Source organism: Lichenostomus cassidix, chromosome 9 (assembly GCF_008360975.1).
Source record: "Lichenostomus cassidix isolate B80296 chromosome 9, HeHo_3.0, whole genome shotgun sequence".
Classification (NCBI taxonomy): domain Eukaryota; kingdom Metazoa; phylum Chordata; class Aves; order Passeriformes; family Meliphagidae; genus Lichenostomus; species Lichenostomus cassidix.
The window spans coordinates 24,411,062-24,430,497 of record NC_139490.1 but is presented as its reverse complement, the minus strand read 5'-3'; the positions used below and the strand labels follow the sequence as shown (position 1 = coordinate 24,430,497).

Here is a 19,436-nt window from a genome sequence, read left to right as displayed (position 1 = left end):
TAGAAAGCAATTAATTTCCCAATGTCTGTTTTTGCAACACTAATTTCAGAACATAAATGCATACTGCAACTTCAAAATAAATGTACAACCAAAAGCACTTACTGTTCACTGTACTGAATTCAGGTCCCAACTAACAGCACCTGCTTGAATTGAACAAAACCACAGACAATGCTCATTTGCTTACTGAAACTTGTCAGCTGGAGTTGACTCAATTCCATTAAAATAAAACCGCTGGGAGGCCTTTTTCCACCCTCTTCTCCTGCAGCCCTGGGCTCCTCACCCAGATGCATGTGCAAAACAGCACAAGTCAGCAGTGCTTGCTCTGCTGTAAAGAAAAAGAAAAAAACAAACATCAAGAGCTGCAGTGTCGCAATTTTCCTGGGGAAATAGAGACTAAGGAACCTTCACCATGATTTTACCTGACCTCTGAGACCCGAGGATTCACAGACACACAGTGAATGCATTGGCATAGAGCAGAGCTGCACGGAATGAAATATTGGTCTTTTCTTTCACCACCGGACCTGAAACAATGCATGGTTAAACCTCTTTCTGAACCCTCTCCCCAGTGTGGCCACGCCAGCAAAGCTTAGCAGATCAGCAATAGTAGAAACAAGATGCTTGGACACATTTTCAGATATCCATGTGTTTTTTCTCCCTTAATAAAGGCAGAAACAGGAAATGCTAAGGGAACTCTAGCTGAAGCAACCTGCTGGCTCCCAGCTGGGGCACTGCAGGGGCTGAGACAGAGGCCATTTTAAGATAAGGAAAGGCTGACAACCTTCAGATGTCAACAGTTAGCAGCCGGCAGTATTTCAAATATTTACACAGCCATGTCCCTTTCTGAGGAACTGCAAACATTAGGGCTTTTTACACCAGAACTGCTATGCAGAAGAGGAAGTGTTATCAAGAAGGGTTGAACATTTCCCCCACTCATCCAAGTCATGATGCCAAGCTTTGGGGATTATGACTGTAATTTGTGGAAAAAATCCTATATCCAAGGACTTGAAATAAACCACAGACAAGGCTGGAGATAACAATGCTTTATTTTTACATTTCAGCAACAGGAAAAATAATTGAAGATGAAATTATCTGCTTTGTTGTAAAGTATAAAAACATTTAATTATAAATATTTAGCTAAAAAAGCGTGATTTATAAAATATAATCTGTGAAGATATATACACAGTTTAATTGTTTAGCAATTCTTCCACTTGACATTAAAGAGTAGAGGTTTTTCTATTTATTATTACACGCTCACAGTTTAGTGCTCACAGTTTAAGAAGCAAAACAGACAAGTGAAAAGATGACTGGTGAGTTTTGTTCTGGAAAAAAAAATAAAAATGCACAAACTGGGGCAAGAGCAGAGGCAGAATTTGAGCAAATCCATGTTGCGAGAGAGGTCTCTGAGGGAACACAGCTCCCCTGCCATGACCTACAAGTTTTTATATCCAGACAAGCAGTGGGCATCTCAACATTTGTGGACAAGTTTCCTGTGTTTGCAAGAGAAAATAGCTAATAGTATAGTGCAAGCCCTCAAAATTCAGTTCAGCTAAATGTGCTCACCTCAGTATTGCTCAGTATGCTGTGCTGGTGTCCTCTGTTGTGGCTTTAATGAAATCAAACAATGTCACCTTTATGATTCAGGCTATGAGCAAATTTCAAAATAGAAAACCCCAGTGTGCCATCCGATTGCACTGTCCAGCTGACAGTACCCCCTAAAAACAGATACAGCTGCCTAAGGCAGGAAAATAACAGTAAAGCTGTACAGTACACTAAATGTGATGGAATGTGAAAGAAGATAAATGGTGAGGCAACTCAGTTTTCTATTCCTCATTTAAGAGAGCCAGCTTCATCCCTTCAAAGCCTTGGGAAATATCGCCTCTTATTGAAGGGTTTGTTACTATGGCACTTCAGAGAAGAAAAACTGGAAGACTTCAACATGGTGGGTAGCAGAAAATGCTACAGGAAATGATAGTGAATTTGATCCACATCCCTAGAAATTATCTTTCTCTCTTCACAGTGTTTTCACAGTACCTGTGGCACAGGGCTTTGGGGAAGAAGAAAAGGGTGACAACACCCAACAGCAGTACAAACATACAGAAGTCAAGCTGTACTTTGTACACCCTGATTTACACAAGACCTCACTACTTGCCTGTAAACAAAGAATGAATTAATTAGGATTAACATAAAAAGGATGTGCAGGAAAGAATTAAGTAGGCAAACATGACGCTTGTCAGTGCTCACCCATGATTTGCTACTTGCTGCTTCTGCTTCAGGGTGATATGCTCCTCAGAGTTCAGAGCAAACAGCCCATACACAGCTCCTACTATCCACATCATTATGAATGCATAGTAACTGTAAGAGTTGTGCCCTTAGAAACTCAGGAGGATCTTCAGGAGAGGAAGACTAGCAAAGCTGTGATGAGTTTTAGGCAGGATCCAAGCTGTTCTGTCCAGGCAGAGCCCTGATCTGGGAAACATACCAAATTGTGTGCAATTTCAGAGTGCATATTGGCCGGTCAATTACTGGGTAAATGCAGACTTTAACTCCCTGAAAGCTGCTCGGCGGTGCTTCCTTTCCTCCTCTTCCCGCTTTCGCTCATCCTGCTCAGCTTTTATCTCTGCTTCAAACTTACTGGCTGAGGAGAGGGCTTGAGCCTTTATGAGACAGAGAAAATAAATGAGTGTCAAGCCTTGCATCAAAGGGAGAGCCAAAGCCTGAGCTATTCCCAGATGAGCAACACAGGACCATGTGCTGCACCTCCCAGTGCTTTCTGGGATCCTCTGCCAGGACAGCTCAAGTGTTAATTACACTGCAGTGCTTACGTATTTATACCCAATACTTGCTACCTTGCTTGACTTTAAAATCAACAAAAGAAAGGTCATTTACTACTAAATCACTAACAAGTGACCAAAACAATGGCATCAGTACTGGGTCACATGCATTATCGGCACAAGCAGGCAGCAGGGCATAGGTTCAGAGTATACAGTATGAGAAATTACTGCAGAAAACACTGAATCACAGCCAAAATTAAGAACATCATACTACACCATGGATGATCTGCAGATCAAAGAGACATTGTTTACTTGCTGGCTATTTTTCCAGCTTTCATCTCAGTACATCTGCTGTGCAATAGCTGTGTTAGGCTCTTGGGAAAAAAACTTCTTATATAAACAAGCAGGATTATTTTCTCTCCGAGAGAGCTTTCAGAAAGGGTGCTTTGTCGGCTTCGGATGGTGTACAGCTCTTTCTGCCAACCCCAGGACTCTGCAGAATGACTTTGATTCCAAAGGTTACAGAGAGCTGCTTGAGAAAGAGATGTCTGAAATCCCATACTCCAAAACACTCCATTCACCACTGAACTCAGTGTTCTGGCTGAGGGAGGATTTTCAAAATGGGAAAACTCTGTCCCTATTGCATTAGTTTTCAGGACACTTTTATCTTTAAAAGAGGTCAGCCAACTAGTCCCAGCCACAGGTATACAGGTCAGCCAGTCAGCTCTAGCAGGGTAAGACCCAGAGCACAGGGTGTGAATTACACTGCTCTGATGTAATTCACCACAGAAAGGCTCTAGCTAGAGTTCAACAAAATTTGAAGGGAAACTCAGCTACAGCCGAGTAGCTGAGCTTCAGCTACAGCTGAGTTTTTTCATATTGCTCTGGTCCACACCATACCTTAGCTTCAAAGAAGTTCTTGGCTCCTTTGACTCCCTCAATGGATACATCTATCTCTGAGAGCTTCGCAAGAGTCAATAGGCCACTGTCCTCCTCGAGCTCTCCAGCTGCAGCTTTATGGAAAATCAGCAGGAACTAGCAAGACAGAGAGGAAACATTCAGGTTTTTCATTGAGGCTCAAACAAAATACAAACAGTACAATCACCTGGAGAGGGATGGGATTCACATTTCAGAGCAAAGGAAACCAGGTCTATATAAACCAAGTGGCACCAACATATGTGAACTTAGGCTCCAGTACACAGTCCTCTTACAGACTAAAAACAGTAAGAATCTCACAGGAAAAGAAGGTTTCCTGGGAATCAGAGCCCTGGCAAAGCACAGTTTAGGAACTGGACCAAGGCTACTATGTGACCAGAGGAAGGAGGCCACTTCTGCACCTGCCCAGTACAACCACAGGGTAGGCTCAGATATAGCTCTTTATGTCCCCATACCCTAATGGTGTATTCACAAGCCCCCCACCAGCTTCCCTAGTGTTCTAGGGACTCAGATCACGTCCCATGACAATGAAAGCAGGGCAAACACAGCTCTGGTTCACCTCAGGCTCCCTGACCAAGGCATCCATGCAGTCCTGTTAGGGAGAACAGCAGCCCAAGTGCATGCATGCCCTTGTAACAGAGTGGCTTGAACAAGTGTCCACAGAGCAATTTGGTGGGAAACTTTTGTCCTCTACCGGACCATAGACATTTAACAAATCCACAGTCACTGCAGCAGAGTGTATATTGGGAAGTGAATTGCAAAGAGAAACAAACAAATAAGAGTTATATTTCACTCTGCAAAAGCATACTTTTTGGTTTTAACAGAAAAAACAAAACCTGCCTGCTTAAAAATAAAGACTTCTGCACCACCTTCCACCTGCCAACCAAACTCCAGGTTAAGATGTGGAAGCTCTGTGTGTACTTGAAGAGGCCCTGTAACTCCCTGCTATTCTTGGCCACCCCAGGAGGTGTCTCAGTGCTTGGAACAGTGTGGAGAGAACAGACACAAGGACAAGCCACCCTGGTACAAAAGGAACACAACAAAGCTGCGTCACTGCAGCACTTCAGGCCAGGCCAGAAGGCTGCAGCTACCAGGCAGTGTTGCCCTGAAATCCATTTGAACCAGAACATCAAGTATGTCTAATGCTGTGCTCCTCAGACTGCCAGCCTGGGGAGTCTGCTGCTTCCTACAGAGAGCCTGAGCTGTCCCCAAGGAGGGCAGCACAGTCCCAGAATTCACAGTAAGCCAGCCTTGCTTCAAATTGCTCGCAGAAGCTGGTGGAAGAGTTTGGGAAAGCCTCCTATGAGGAAGGGTGTGGAGATGACAGCAGCGCTGGCCACCCTTTTGCACAGGCAGCATCACAAGACACTGCTCCCTGCAACAGCCTCTTAACATGTGAGTGTTCAGCACAGGGCAAGAAGCAAGCAGGCTGGGCTTGGTGAGGGAACTTTTCCCTCTCCAAACACTTTGTAGCAGGCTGACCCCTGGCTGGACACCAGGCACCAAAGCCACTCTATCACTCCCCTTCTCATCTGGATACAGGAGAGAAAATACAACAAAAGCCCGTGAGTTAAGGACCTGGAGAGATCATTCACCAAAACACCACCACAGGCAAAAAAGGCTTAACTTGGAAATATTAATTGAATTTATTACTAGCAAAATTAGAGCAAGATAATGAGAAGTAAAATCTTAAAGACACCTTCTCCCCACCCCTCCCTCCTTCCTAGCTTTACCTGCTCCCTCCAGTGGCACAAGAAGACAGAGAATGGGGGTTATGGTCAGCTCTTCACAGGTTGTTACTGCCTCTGCGCAGGAAGGAGAGTCCTTCCTCTGTTCCAGCATGGGCTCCTCTCACCACAGCTCTGCAGGTCTGCCAGGAGCCTGCTCCAGCATGGGCTTCCCATGGGTTCACATTCTCCTTTCAGGCAACCACCTGCTCTGGCATGGGTCTTCTCCATGAGCTGCAGGTGGATTTCTGCATCCCCATGAACCTCAATGGGCTGCAGGGGGACAGCCTGTTTCACCACATGCTGCAGAGGAACCTCACCTCCAGCACCTGGATCACCTCCTGCCCCTCCTTCTCCACTGACCTGGATGTCTGCAAAGCTATTTCTCTCACATATTCTCACTCCTCTTTTCTCTGGCCATAATTACCTCTGCACAATAACCTTTTAACCTTCTTAAATATGTTATCACAGAGGCATTACTATAATTCCTGATTGGCTCAGCCTTGTCAGCGGCAGGTTCTGGAGCTGGCTGGCTTCGGCTCTGCCAGGGGGGGAAGCTTCTAACAGCTTCTCACAAAAGCCACCCCTTGTGGACCTCCCACTGTCAACACCTGGCCATGCAAACCAATACACACCTGTAAGAAATAAGTGGCTCACGGCTGAACAGGGAAAGCATCCTGCTTGGAAAGAAACCCAATCTGCTCAGATCCGCTGGGCTCTGGCTAGTTCCTCTTCACCACCACCAGCCATGGTGACACAGAGGGCTGGCAGCTAGGCTGGAATTAGTCACGGTTCTTCCTGCTCCACCCTGCAAGTCCCACTTCCTGGCATTGGAAAAGAGCAGTAGAGGCAGCACAATCCTGAGGTCTAATACAGCTGTCACCTGGGGAGGGACTGGGTCATAAGTGAGCATGAATCATCCTGAAACTAAGGGATGGGGCAGCAATCCTCTAGAAGAATATAGGCTGCTGTGGCCATGAAGGATGGGCTGAGTTAAAGGAAACTTGGGACTAAGCCACTGGTTGGGGTGGACAGAGCATAACATCAGTCCCAAGGATCCAGCAAGGTGGTCTATGGGACATCGTACTGGTTCCCACGGAGTTCAGCAGCAATCCCTCCTCATGTCAGCACACAACCTGCAGCCCACCTCACCAGGTATTTATCCTTGAGGTATTGGTCCTTACTAACTAGAGAACACCAGCAATTTGCATTCAGCTCCCTCTGCCAGCCTGTCTCACACCCTTGCTGGGCCCAGGACACACCATGTGCAGCTAAGTCTCAGGGAAATGTCAACAGAGAAGCAAAAGTGAATAACATAGGCACTATTTAAAGCTCTGCTCTCAAAGAGGACAACATGACCCACACTTTCCAACCCACTAACCTGGTAGGTTGTATCTGCTCTCACATCCTTCATGATCCAACACCTACCCCACAGTGCCAGGCTGGGCATCATGCAAGGAAAGGTGTGGGACTGATGGGCCGCAGCAGCCTTGCAACCACAGCTTGCCAGAAAAGAAGCACTATGTAAGGGTGTGGTACGCACCAACCCTGGTAGCAAATACATCATGTGGGTCAGCATTTCAGTTGGTGAGGGTGTGGGGGGCAGTGGGTGGATTTCTGTGGGTTCTAGATAGGAGCTACAATTATACATCAATGTTACAGCAATTAACTCTGGTTTCCTGTAGTAATGACAGAACTAGACAGTCAGAGGTGTGGGGTTTTTCCCCCCCACTACATCTAATCTTTTTAAGCCTGAATTTCATTGCTTGAGTCACAGCAGGAGTCTCATATGGGTAATTGTTGAAGTATTGGTGGACGCTCAAAGGTTGATGGGTAGAAGGCAGCTTTCCTAACAGTGCCTGTGGTTTGTCAGCAGCCTGCTTGCCAGGCAACAGCTTATCTGGGCTGGGAGGACACTACTCAAAGCAGCAGAAAAAGGTGATCTATTGCAAGTGAAAGAGGTCCCTACCAATTCTCTGGCAAGGCCACAAGAAGAGTATGTTCAGGCAGGTATGCCAGGACTTATATTGTCTGGATAGGCAGACAGGAGCCCTTCAGTCCCATAGTTGCACTATGCTGAGTTCAGACACTCATTTAAACCAGGTTTCTCTTGGTATTGTCTGAGTGACCCAAGTCAGCTTAGTCACCCTCCACACGCTTGTTTGTCACCACCAATGAAATGTAGAATGGGACAGGCCTATGGGATGGTTGAGGCCTCCTCACCCACCAGGGAGCCTTCTTCCTTGCCAGCCCTCTGCCTGAACACAGCAGCTGGACAGGGCACATCTGCAGCAAGGTGAGAAGCATCCTGCTCCTCTCTGCCACAGCAAGCTTTGGGTGTCTGCCAAAGCTGTGTAATTTGTCCTCAGAGCTCTGCCACTGATGCTCCCTCATTCCAACTCATGGGCCACTCAAGCTTGTGTTTTTTTTGACCATTGTTTTGCATCTGGAAAGAAGCTTCCACAGCACCAGCTGCTGTGTGCCACATGCTTGTGCTCCAAACAGGTGGCAGCAGAAGAGGAGCTGCTCTGCCACTTGTGCTGTGCCACTTATGCCAGGACATCACAGCATCTTTCAGGGCCTTGAGGATAAAGGCATTTTTCTTCCACAGGGAGAGAGCCCCGCAGCAAGCCCGGAGGCTGTCCCCAGGTCTTCACCCAGGATGAAGGGTGGCCCAGAAGGCACACAGAGACAGAGGGTTCCCCAGCTCACCCAGTGATTTGGCCATCAGTGACCTGGGGCCATGGGCACCCTGCTCTTCCTGCTCCACTGGATTCTTTGCTACCTCCAGTTCACCTCTGACCTGGCAAGTCTACATTCGTGCACAGGGAAACTCCGGGACAGGCTCTCACTTCCCAGATTTGCATATCCTTCCCCCTCTCTTAAGAGCTGGGCCCCATAACCCAAGTCTTTGGCCTCTGTCTTCTCCTGTTGCCCTCTTGCAACAAGAAATAAATCCAACAAAGCCCTTGGGGCATGAAAGCAGGGGGAGATCCAGTCACGGGTCTTGGCTGCTCATCCTCCCTCACAGCACTGCTAAAGCTCTCAAACTTCTTCAAGGGAGAATTGATGTCCTGAGCCCCATCCTGGAAGAGGCATGGTGAGAGTACCATGCCTGCAGAAACAAGGGAGCCCAGTTGCTCAGGGCCCACCACAGCCACCCCACGGGGCAGAAAGAAGCAGGACAGCAGCCCAGCCCTCACAATCAGTGCAGGACACAAGCAGTGTTGCCCCTCCTCCTGCTGTCTAAGGGGCTGTGGATTAATTTAGAAAGCCACAGTGTGACATTCACTTGGGACTGAGTCAGCTATCAAAGTGTGAGAGGAGGAAATGGTGCAACAAGAGCTTCTGGTACCTGGGTTCTGCCTTTCTGCTGAGCTGATTTGGGTACCCCTGAGTGCATGCAGGACACTGCTCATATTCCCTGTCCTCCTCTGCCTGCCAGAGGATCCTGGTCTGTCCTCCCAGCTGTCATGATACAGTACTAACAGACAGACCTGTTTGAGGGGTGTTCCTGCTGAGCCAGAGTGCAGTACCAAACTGCTGCATCCCCACATTTATTCCTTGCTGCAGGGAGGTGACCATCCCTCATAAAGTTTGCCATGGCTGGTCATTGCATGATGCAGAGAGGGACCCAGTACAAACTGGGAGAGCCTTTTGTGCCCCATGAGATGAGCACCTCCAAGCAGAGCTCCTGTACTGCACCTGAAATGAGGTCTGAGCTGCGGTACCACAGGAGCCCAGCAATGAGACCTGGAAACTGAAGGGACGTAACTCCCTCCAGCTACAACAGGGAGCTCTGTGCACACCCCCAGCACCTGCAACAGGACTCAAATGTGCTCCCAAAGGATGCAGGAAGGTTGGAGAGCTTTGGCATCAGGTACCATTACTGCCACGTGAAGATGAAGGTTAACAAAGCACTGCACCCATGGCATGGGAAAGCTCACCTGCTTCTCCACTGTACCCCACCACCGGAAAAGCAGGGCTATCTACAGCCCACAGAGTAGTGGGCCCAGCTGCCTCCTCCTTCCTCCCCACAGCCACATCCCTGTCTGCTACTGCAGCCATCCTCACCTCACGGAAGCTGAGCTTCCCATCAAAGTCTTCATCCACCTCCTTGATCATGTTCTTCAGTCCTAGGTGGGTCTGCGGCGCTCCCAGCTTTTCCATCATCAGCTTCAGCTCCATCAGGTCAATGTATCCATCCCGTCCTGAGTCATACCTGCAGGGTGCAAAGGGGAAGGGATCAACCATCATCATATCCATCTCCCCAGAAGAGGAACCATGCATATGGATAAAGTTACTGTGTGCTTCAAAGCTCAGGGCAGAAGGGAAGCTGCATGATATAGCCAGTGCTGAGATGTATTAAGCTCAGAGAAGTAGCTGTCAGCTTTCAGAGCTGTCTCACCAGAGAGAGAAGTGCTCAGGGGAGCTCAGACCAAACCACCCACACAGAAGGAGCATGGAGGAACTCAGCTTATCTCAGTGGGATTTCCATTTCACCCACTTGCCTGTCCAGCACAAAGATTATTTGCACACAGCTTACACCATGCACCAGCATGATGAGGCAAAAGCATGCAGAGTCAGCTGCTGCCAGGTTCCCTGTTAGTTTCAAGGAGAAACAGGGAGCAGAGACCAATGAGAACCTCTTGGCAGAATCTTTTCTTGTAAGCAAAACGTGCCCCCCCCCCAGCTATTAAGATCTTTCCTCTCCAAAATGTTTTTGTACCACAGCAAGCACCACGCTTCAGGGCAGCTGTCTATTCTGTGTCCCCAGTCAGAACAGAAAGACAGTGCCAGGGAGCACAGCAATCCCAGCCAGGGCTTCGGTGCCAGGGCAGCACCACAGGGCCAGGCTGGCAGAGGAAACTAGTGCCCACCTCCAGGAGCAAGACTAAAATGGGACCATGCTCCCAATGGAGCACAAACGACTGGAAGGGCTCTTCACAGGAGGAGAGAACCCGTGCAAGGGGAGGAGTGCTTTAGGGAGCGGGAGGCAGTGAGCGATCTGCTGTGCACAGCATGGGACGGTGCACCAATTCCTCCCAACATCTGCTGTGGGTGTGAGTAAAGCATCTGGCCCAGCCAGCAACCAGCACTTGACATCCACCAAGGCAATCACTGGCTTTCAAAGTCCAAAGGCTTCTGGGATGGGCCCTCTGCTACCGGCCTGTCAACAGCCCTCTTTCATCCTGGTCCTGCCATCAGGGCTCAGCACAGAGCTGGGGGTTCACAGGAGAGAACAGGACAGGGTCTCCCAAGCTGGGCTCAGCCCTGGTGCACAGCCTGCCACCGCCCCTTCTCCCCGCCACCATCTCAACCCTGACAGCGTTAAATCCTTTCAACTGTTCAGAAGGAAACCCTAGGCAAGGTATGGAAACTTTCCAGTGGGCAGGAGCCAGTCAAATCCTCCCACCCATCATCTTTTATTGGCTGTTAGCCCTCTGCCAAAGAAATGAGGGCTGTAGTCAACCCGGACAGAGATCTGCACAATTGTGGTTACCCTGGAAGAAAGCCCTTTCCAGCTGAGAAACCTCACAGCCACAGAGGAAGCTGTGGCAAAGGAAGGCACGAACAAAGCCACCAGCCCCAAACTGTGCACAGGCGTGGGCAGCACAAGGCAGGGCTGCTGCCAAGAGCTCTGCTCCTGCCTTCATGAACACAGGCACAGCATGCTTTTCCCCAAACTAGGGTGGGACTTTCCAGCGTCCCACCACCTCCACAACTATTTCTGATATTCTTTGTAACTCTTAGTTTCCAAGGGTCCCAGGACCAAGAGACTCCAAATGACAAGGACGTAACTGCCAGACTAGGCTGGCACATATCTGACTGCACTCTCTATACCCAGCAAATTCATGAGCCCACCAGGCTGGACAATTTTTCTTTCTGAAAAACTAGGAAAGAAACCTCCATCAGAGCAGAAACCAGGTAACAGACCTGGGATATCACAGGGAGGAAAAGCAGCAGGTTCTTCACAAGAAGGAAGGTGTCAGTTAATGAAGGTACACATTCACAGCATTACCCAGCCAAGCACTGATATTCACTTCCAAGACATCACAGAAGCACAGTAAGTGCAGTATTTAATTGTCAATTTGCTTTCATGTTTGAGAGAAAGTGTGCAGAGCTATTCCTCCAGAGTAAGGTGGTTGGAGATGCAGTGCCTTCAATTAGACACAGCAACAAAATGTGTAATGGCAGAGAGGCACCTGGGGTTGAGTTTTTTGGGGGCCCAGCAGGCTCATGCTGCCCTTTGCCTGGGTGCAGAAGCAAAATAATACCAAGGTTCCCTTTAAGGGCTGCCCATCTGGGGCTGGTACACTGCCCAGCCCCACATGGAAGCTTTGGGTAATAGACAAAGGCAGAAGCAGGGCACAAACGCAGACTTTGCCTGCTGTGCTCATGTCACCCCCTCCTGTTATGGACACTACCTGCAGGTAAACACTGGCCCAGGGGCCAGTACGCTGCCATGAAAGGGTTAAGCTTGGGGCACAGCTTCAGGGCTCATCCCTGCAGAGAGGCTGGACAAAGCCAGGATTGTGAGAAATAGGATCTTGCCAGCAGCCGGCCTGGCAAAGCAGCACGCTATACCAACCACACAATGGGTGTTGAGCACACTGAGCCAGAGTACAGCTGGTCCTGAGAAGCACCCAGAAATCAGGTTACCAGTCCCCTGCACTCAGGGACAACCAGACAGAGTGACACTGAAACCCAAGGCAGCACCCTGCAAACTGCTACATCCCTCCCTGCCCCCCTTGCCTCCTAAAACAGCCAAACTATTTTAGAACCTGGGTACAGCCACTCGGCTGCTGCACAGCCAGACTATTTAGGGAGAGGCATATTTATAGAGCACAAGAGACAACACAATTCATTCCCCACCACCCCCTAGTAGGCCACAATGCAGATTGCACCTTGCTGGTCAGTTGATGCGCTCCCAGCACATCTCAGACCTACTGAAGACCCCACTGTCTGCCTTTCAAAACGTCGTAAAATTCCCCTGTGTCTGCTTTCTGGAAGCCCCCTTTCAGGGCCCTGAGTTCAGCCAGCCCCAGATGCCTCTCACATACAGCTGCCTGCAGCATAGCCCTGCCCTGGTGGTAGACAGCCATCACCCTCTCAGGCAGAGCTAGAACTGGGCACCAGGGCAAGTTAAACATACCCCAGCATCCGGGAGAGCCATCCCATCCTGTACACCAGGAGTGTCACAGAAAGAGCACACAGCACTTAGGTGCCTGGCCAGCCCTGCTGTCACCTACTGTCCTGCTGTGACACCAGAGCTTTGCTTCCTTTGGGCTCAGAGCTCCCTGGGGCATGATGTGCAGGCATTACAGACAGAGGGGAATTGTGCCAGCAGGCACAGACCTCTCACATCACAGGAAGGCCACTCCAGCAGCAGGTCGGTGCCATGGCCACAGCTGGGATGCCGCAGGCAGGTACGGGCACTGTGGCCACTGTGATAAGGCTTTGCCACACCACCGCAGCAGCGTTCCTTGCAGCAGATAAGACACAGCAGTGGCTGCCAAAAGCTGCTGCAACAAGGACGCACCCATATTCCCATGCTGGCTCACTGCCACCCAGACTGCAAAGCATGCCTGGCTGCCAAAATGCTGGGAGCGGAAAGCAGGAGCCAGAATTTGGGGGAAGGAGGGAATGCTTGCTGAAGAGCATGAAGTCCATTACGCACAATTACTGCCCAAGTACAGGCATTGCACTGGTGTTAGGCAGCTGCTGGGGAGTTACATCGCAGAAGAAAGAGGGATCAGGAAAGGAGATGCCAAGGACTGCATCACCTGTAGTGACTCTGCAGTCACCTTCCAGCTGCCTCTAAAACCCCACTTAATAAAGAAAGGACAGCTGAATAAGAAATCCCAGATTCTGAAGGATCAAAGAGCAGTTTCTATACATTTATGTTTCTTGAGAAACGCTGGAATGAAAACCTGCCCTCCCTGTACATGTTTGCTGTACCTTAGCTTGCTCCACACACTATGGGCACCTGTACTTTGATCTGCAGTTCCTGTATGCTGCAATGGCCTAATTGAGGCTTTGAAATAAAGCAGTTGGAGTAATAGCACTGAAGTAATAATCACCTCCTAAATATTTCAAATCCTTTCTAAGTAGCACTTTATTTCCTCTGAGTATTGTGTTTCACCTTACATGGAGAAGGAGATGCTGATCTCTGCTCCCTGATAGCCAGTGATAGGATATATGGGAATAGTTCAAAAATGCCTCAGAGAAGGATCAGACTGGACCTGAGGAAACATTTCTTTCAGCCTGAGAAGATTGTCAAACCCTCACACAGGCTTTCTAGAAAGGTGGTCAGTGTTTAAGAGATATTTGGACAATGCCTTTATTAAGAAGCCTTAACTTTTGGTTAGCCCTGAAGCAATCAGGCAGTTGAATTAGATGTGATCATTGGTGGTCCATTCCAAATGGAATATTCTAATCTATTGCAGAGAGCTTTGGAAACAACTCCTCCATTCCAGGGTGGGGACAGGAACAGACTCTTTGGCCACACGCAGCTGCATCCTCCCCAGCCCAGGCAGAAGGAGCTCTCCTGCTCTTGGAGGGACATGAAGGCAAGGATAAAGTCTCCTCTGGTAAAATGTCCTCCAAGATGTTGGGCAAGACCTGTAGGCACAGGCTGGGTGGCTGAGACCTCATGCAAATAATCTCCCTGCCCACGGGGAGTCCACAGACAGCTGGTCACATGGAGCACATGGCAGCTCTGGAGAGAGCAGGTCTGCTGCAGCACATCAGACAAGGCTGGGACACCCAGAAAAGGGGCTCCTAAGTGATTCCAGGAGAGCAAGGGGACATCACAGCCTCTCCACCAGCCAGACACAAGGCCACTTGTGCAATGTGTGGGCAACACATGAAATTCCCTAGATACAAAAACAATAGTAAGACTGGAATTTGTCCACTGCCTTGCACCCCACAAATGAAGCTGGTGTCTGTTTTCCTCCACCTTACATCTCTCATAAAGGTCATTCCTGCCAGGCACAGCCTCATTGCCTAGCTTTCACATTCCACTCTGCTATTTTCCTGGGCAAGGATGGCACCAAGGGGAGCTGTGAGACTCCAGAGGTCCTGAGAGTGTGCTCTGAAAGACTCAGGAAAGAGACATTATTGTGGTTAGTAGAGTCCTCACACATTGTCAGAATAGGCAGCTAATTAGGTCACATTATAATTAGCCTGAGCTGTAGATTTCCTGGTCTGTCTGCCAAAAAAATACCCACCCTAAGAGCTTCCTGCATCCAGCCCCGCAGCAGATACCTGCACTCCATCTCCAGTGGAATTGGGACAAAAATGAGAGATGCTGACAAGAGGATGCTTGGACAAGAGAGGGGGGAAAAGTGAGCCCAACTGTGGCAGCCAGAGCAAGGAGTATAATTTCTGGTTTGGAAGGATGCTCCTGGGGTAGCTAGCAGCACACAGCACTGGATGGAGCACTGTATTTTGGGATGTGCTACTTTCAGATGAGTTCTTTGCTTCCACCCTGGCAGTCACAGTACCAGCCATACCATGGGATGCCCTGACAGGCATTCAGAGCAGCCGCTATCACCAGGGCATCTTTTCAGCTGGAGCACCATGAGCCAGCCCATGCTATGCACAGGACCACAGGCTCAAATTTATTCTGAACTACAGATTTACAAGTCCCACCAAACTGATAAGAAACATTTTTTGGATGGGAAGTCTCGTAGTGGAAACCAGGCATCCTGTGGCAGTGAGAAGATACTAAAGGGGAAAAAAAAAGCCTTTGAGAGAGGGATGTAATAAAGACCCTGAGTTGTGGTGGTCAGGGTCAATAAGCCATACAGAGAACAAAAGTCTTAATCACATTAACTCAAGCTCTGACTGACAGGAATTAAAGGGAATATTTCCTCTCCTTATGGAACACGTGGTGTCAGCCAAGACTTGAAACAGGTCGCTGGCAGCGATGGACCAAGGACCAGATACTCTGCCACTGCAAAGCTCAGGTGCCTGTAACAGTGAACACCAGGTCAGGGTTTCCTGTCCAGGAAACACAACAGGGGAGCATGCAGCCTACCTTCTTCCCCCTTTGGCATCAGCAGTTCTCACAGGGTAAGCAATGTTTTCCAGCTACATTGACCAGCTGATTAGCATTCAACTGCAAAGCCTAGGTTTTCCTGCTTACAAGGCTGATGTCTAATGAGCTCATTGTTGAAAAATTCGGACGCAATTCAGCTCTTCCACGCTTTATTTCCGAAAACCACCGCCATTCCTTTCCTCTTCCCTTTTGAGGCAGTGCCGCTGCCCACTCCAGGCTCTCGCCCACAGCTTTTGGGCATTGCAGCTGCCTGCATTGTTTGTCCTCCAGTCCTCACAGCACCATGTCTCAGCCTTCCATAGAGTGGGATCCCCTTTAAGCACAGTCAAAAGGGACATAGCAGAGAGTGGAGCAGCAGTCTCACCCAGACCACCTCCCTTCCCGCACCAGCTGCCAACACAACACTGCCTGTGCTACAAAGAACTCCAAGCTCCAGTAAGCTCACAAAAGCCCATTGCCTGGTCTTCTGTGGCGACAGGCAATGCTCCATAGTGCTGGGAGCTGGCAGCATTCAACCAACTCTTGCTCTCCTCACAACAATCCAGGGTGCCCAAGGCAGCTTTCAGGTAGAAGAACAAGGACCTAACAAGTTACAAATCTCACTGCAGTCACCTCCGTAAGGTGAAGTACATCTTCGCACCTTACTCTGTGGTCCTGCCACCTCCTGCCTGGCAGCACCTCCCCTCGAGTCTGGCATCCTGTCGTGGGGCTGGGAGGATACTGCACTGGCCCAGACACCCATGGGTCTGTAGTACTGGAGGGAAACCCAAGCACAGACAAAGGTACCCAGGCACAGCCTAACTGTAGGAGCCAGCACAGGGTCTGGAGGGGAGAAAAGGGCGGGTTCACGGCCCCGGGGAGGGACAAGCCTTCGGCTTACAGAAGTAGCTCTCCCTGTTGCTACCAACAGCTTGATTTTAACACACACCTTTCCACAAAGAGGTGAACCCCATCCCAGCCCCCAGGAAGGGTGAAGCAAGAGGAAGCTGTGCTCAAGCTTAGTATGGGTGCACGGAAGGGAGAACAAGCTTGGCAGACAGGACTGTGCGCGGCGCTAGGACGCTGCTAGGCAAAGCCAGCAGTACTGCTGGGGATGTTCAGGGTCGCAGTTGTTGCGGGCAAATGTCCAGCACCTCTGCCGAGCCCCGGGACACAGACCCACCTGGTGCCCCAGGGTGTGGGGCAGAAGAGTGCCTGTGCTCTCAGCGCCCGCCGTCCCACCAAATTCATGGGTGCCACCAAAATTAGCCGCTGTCCCAAGCCCAGGCAGTGCAGAGGCCGTGAGCTAAACGCAGGGCTGTGCCTCAAGCAAACTCTACGAGCCCCGCCCCGTAAAGCCCAGGGACAATCTGGGGATCAGATGGCGCTGGGAACGCGCCACGGCTTCCTCCAGCCCGACACAAAACCGCGGAGAAATGCGAGCACGCCGCCGAGAGCAGCCAGCCCCTTTCCAGATGTGCCCCCGGGGGCCGGCGCCGAGAGGGGCTGCGGGGGGAGCCAGAGCCCCGGAGCCCGCGGGCCGGGCAGCAAGCCCCCCGCCCCGGTCCCGCCCCACTCACAGGCGGAACATGCGTTCCATGTCCTTGATCTGCCGGCGGCTGAACTCCTTGAACTCCGTGTAGGGGTTGAAGACGGCGGCCCGCAGGGGCTGCGCCGCGCCCTCGTTGATGTCCTGCCGCCGGCACAGCTTGGCGCTCAGCTCCGCGCCCGCGCTGGCCGTCAGGCAGCTCCGCTCCTCCACCTCCCCGGCCGCCGTCGCGCCCTTGACCGCCTCCGCCTCGCCCTCTGTCGCTGCCCCGCTCTCCTCCAGCTGCAGCCGCCGCTGCAGCTTCTGCGCCAGCTCCTCTGAGGCCATGGCCCAGCGCTCTCGCCGGCTGGCCACACTGTCGTCCCGCTCGGCCCCGCTCCCCTCCAGCCGGGGGCACCCGCCCGATCCGCAACTTTATTCCCTCACTTAGAGAGAGCGAGGCGGGACAGGGCGGGACGGGGCGGAGGGAGGCTGGGATGGGGCGGGCGCTTAAGGAGGCGCGGCGTGGGCCGTGAGGTGGTGGGAGTTGTCAGTACTGCCTGCGGGGGTGTCTCGCACAAGTGGTGCACTAGCCCCCGCCACGCTGACCTCTCACGTGTATGCTCTTCCGCACAGCAGCCACTCCCACTCGGGTGGCCCACACAGGCTGTCTCCCCACTTCCTCGTGTAGAGAACACCCCACTCCATATTCACCCTCCGACGCACCCCCCAATGGACAGGGTTCTCCCCAGGTCCACCCATAAACCCCACAGCAGGGCGCTGCGCTGGCCCTGGGGTGCACAGGCCACATACACCCCTCGGCGCTGCCTGCTCTGCTCTACTCCGCTCTGTTCCGCGGGCCGAAACGAGCCCCCAGCCCGACCGGGAGTCCCCCCAGCCGAAGAGAGCAGTGGGACCCCATTGGCTCCCCAGGCGCCACTGCAGGGACGACGGAGATCAGGCTTGCCCCGCACCAGGGCAGAGGGACCCCTTAAACCCACCTATGCGCCTCCCTTCTCCTATATCCTTGATCTAAAATTAGCCCAGGACGAAGCTCGGCTCCGGCCTGGATTCCCCCTCCTTCCCCAGAGAATATGGGTGGCAGGCGGCCTCTTCCCACCACCCAGCTCCCTTTCCCCAGCCAGTGCCCAGTGCCATCCCTGCTGTCACCCCCGGCTCTTCCAGCGGTGTCCCTCCCAGGACTGTCAGGCCCTCGCCTGGCTGATGTGAGCCTGATGGCATATCCGAGATGGGATTAGTGCTGGCGTGGGGCGGTTTAGGGTGGCTGCTGATGGGATTTACCCACCGGGAAGGAGGGGCAGAGAAAAGAACCAGCTTGGACACGCCGTCTGCTTATGGCTCCCGCGTGCCCGAGCGTGTGCGTCACGGGGAACTGGTCCCAGCGGCTGTTATGTGCCTGTTTGACACCTCCGGGCGGGTAGTAAGCAGCTCTCTGATGTGGTGACTTGCAGTTGACCCTCTCGGATAAGCTCATTCCCACCACACCTACTCAGGAAATGACCAACGAGGCCATCTGCAGCCGCCCTCCCCCTACATACTGCCTGGGCAGTTCTAGCCTGCCCCGGCGAGGGTCGGGAGGGTCAGGAAGGCTGCAGGGTCACCGCAGCATGTGGCACAGGAAGGCCACTGCAGGTCTATCACATCAGGACTGCCTGAAAATGGGCTGCTGAGTGAAAGGGGTGGCATGTGCTGTGCCAACACCGCATTGCCCTCACGAGGTGCTACGTCTATGGTGGAGAGGTGTTCCTCCCACCAGAGAGGAATGGGAAAGAGAGTGGGGAGCTCTGCCTGAGTCACCGGCCACCCTGAAGAATAACGAGGCCAACAACACAAGGCGCTTCTGTGCCTGCAGAGTGTCCAAGGCAAAGAGTAGAGAGGATGAAATCAGGAGCAGCAAAGCCAGGCTGCCATCTGGTGGAGATAAAGCCCTTGGGCTACGGCTATGGATGGGAGACCACCACCAGGGAGGGGTAGGAGAGACAAGGAAAAGGGTAAGCAAGGGAAGGGGAAAGGTAGGCAAGGCAAAGCAGAGGTTTGCATGGCCTTCCCTTCCCTTCCCTTCCCTTCCGATTTCAGCTGCCCCCCCGCAGTCCTATTCCAGCTCCAGCCCCACAAGCTTTATTTCTCTGCCAGCTCTGATGTTTCTGCTCCAAGCTCCACATCTTCCCACTGCTGCCATGTGAAGCTGCTCCGGGATCAAGATAGGATCTTCATTTCAGCTCCAGGTCTCTGATGCTTCAGCTTCCGGAATCCATATTCCAGCTGCAGCCCTACGGTCCCTATCTAGCCCCACAGTGGTTTCACCCCAAGCCCCACCTTTATGCCACCCCTGCTTCCTCAGCTCCAGCTCCTCAGCTTCCCACTGCTTCTGGCTAAAAGCTGCTCCTGGGCTCTTGACAAGGCCATGA

The 19,436-nt window shown here is 51.4% G+C and overlaps 1 protein-coding gene across 1 annotated transcript; it reads right to left on the bottom strand.

Annotated features, from left to right (window-relative positions):
• Nucleotides 1-1,025: 1,025 nt before the first annotated feature.
• On the bottom strand, nucleotides 1,026-17,474 carry EFHD1 (EF-hand domain family member D1). Its single transcript, XM_085070041.1, has 4 exons — nucleotides 17,060-17,474; nucleotides 9,509-9,656; nucleotides 3,672-3,806; nucleotides 1,026-2,654 (listed from the first exon to the last, which is right to left on the bottom strand). The coding sequence occupies exons 1-4, from the start codon at nucleotides 17,353-17,355 to the stop codon at nucleotides 2,520-2,522; spliced, it is 714 nt and encodes a 237-aa protein (XP_084926167.1). The 5' UTR covers nucleotides 17,356-17,474; the 3' UTR covers nucleotides 1,026-2,519.
• Nucleotides 17,475-19,436: the final 1,962 nt, after the last annotated feature.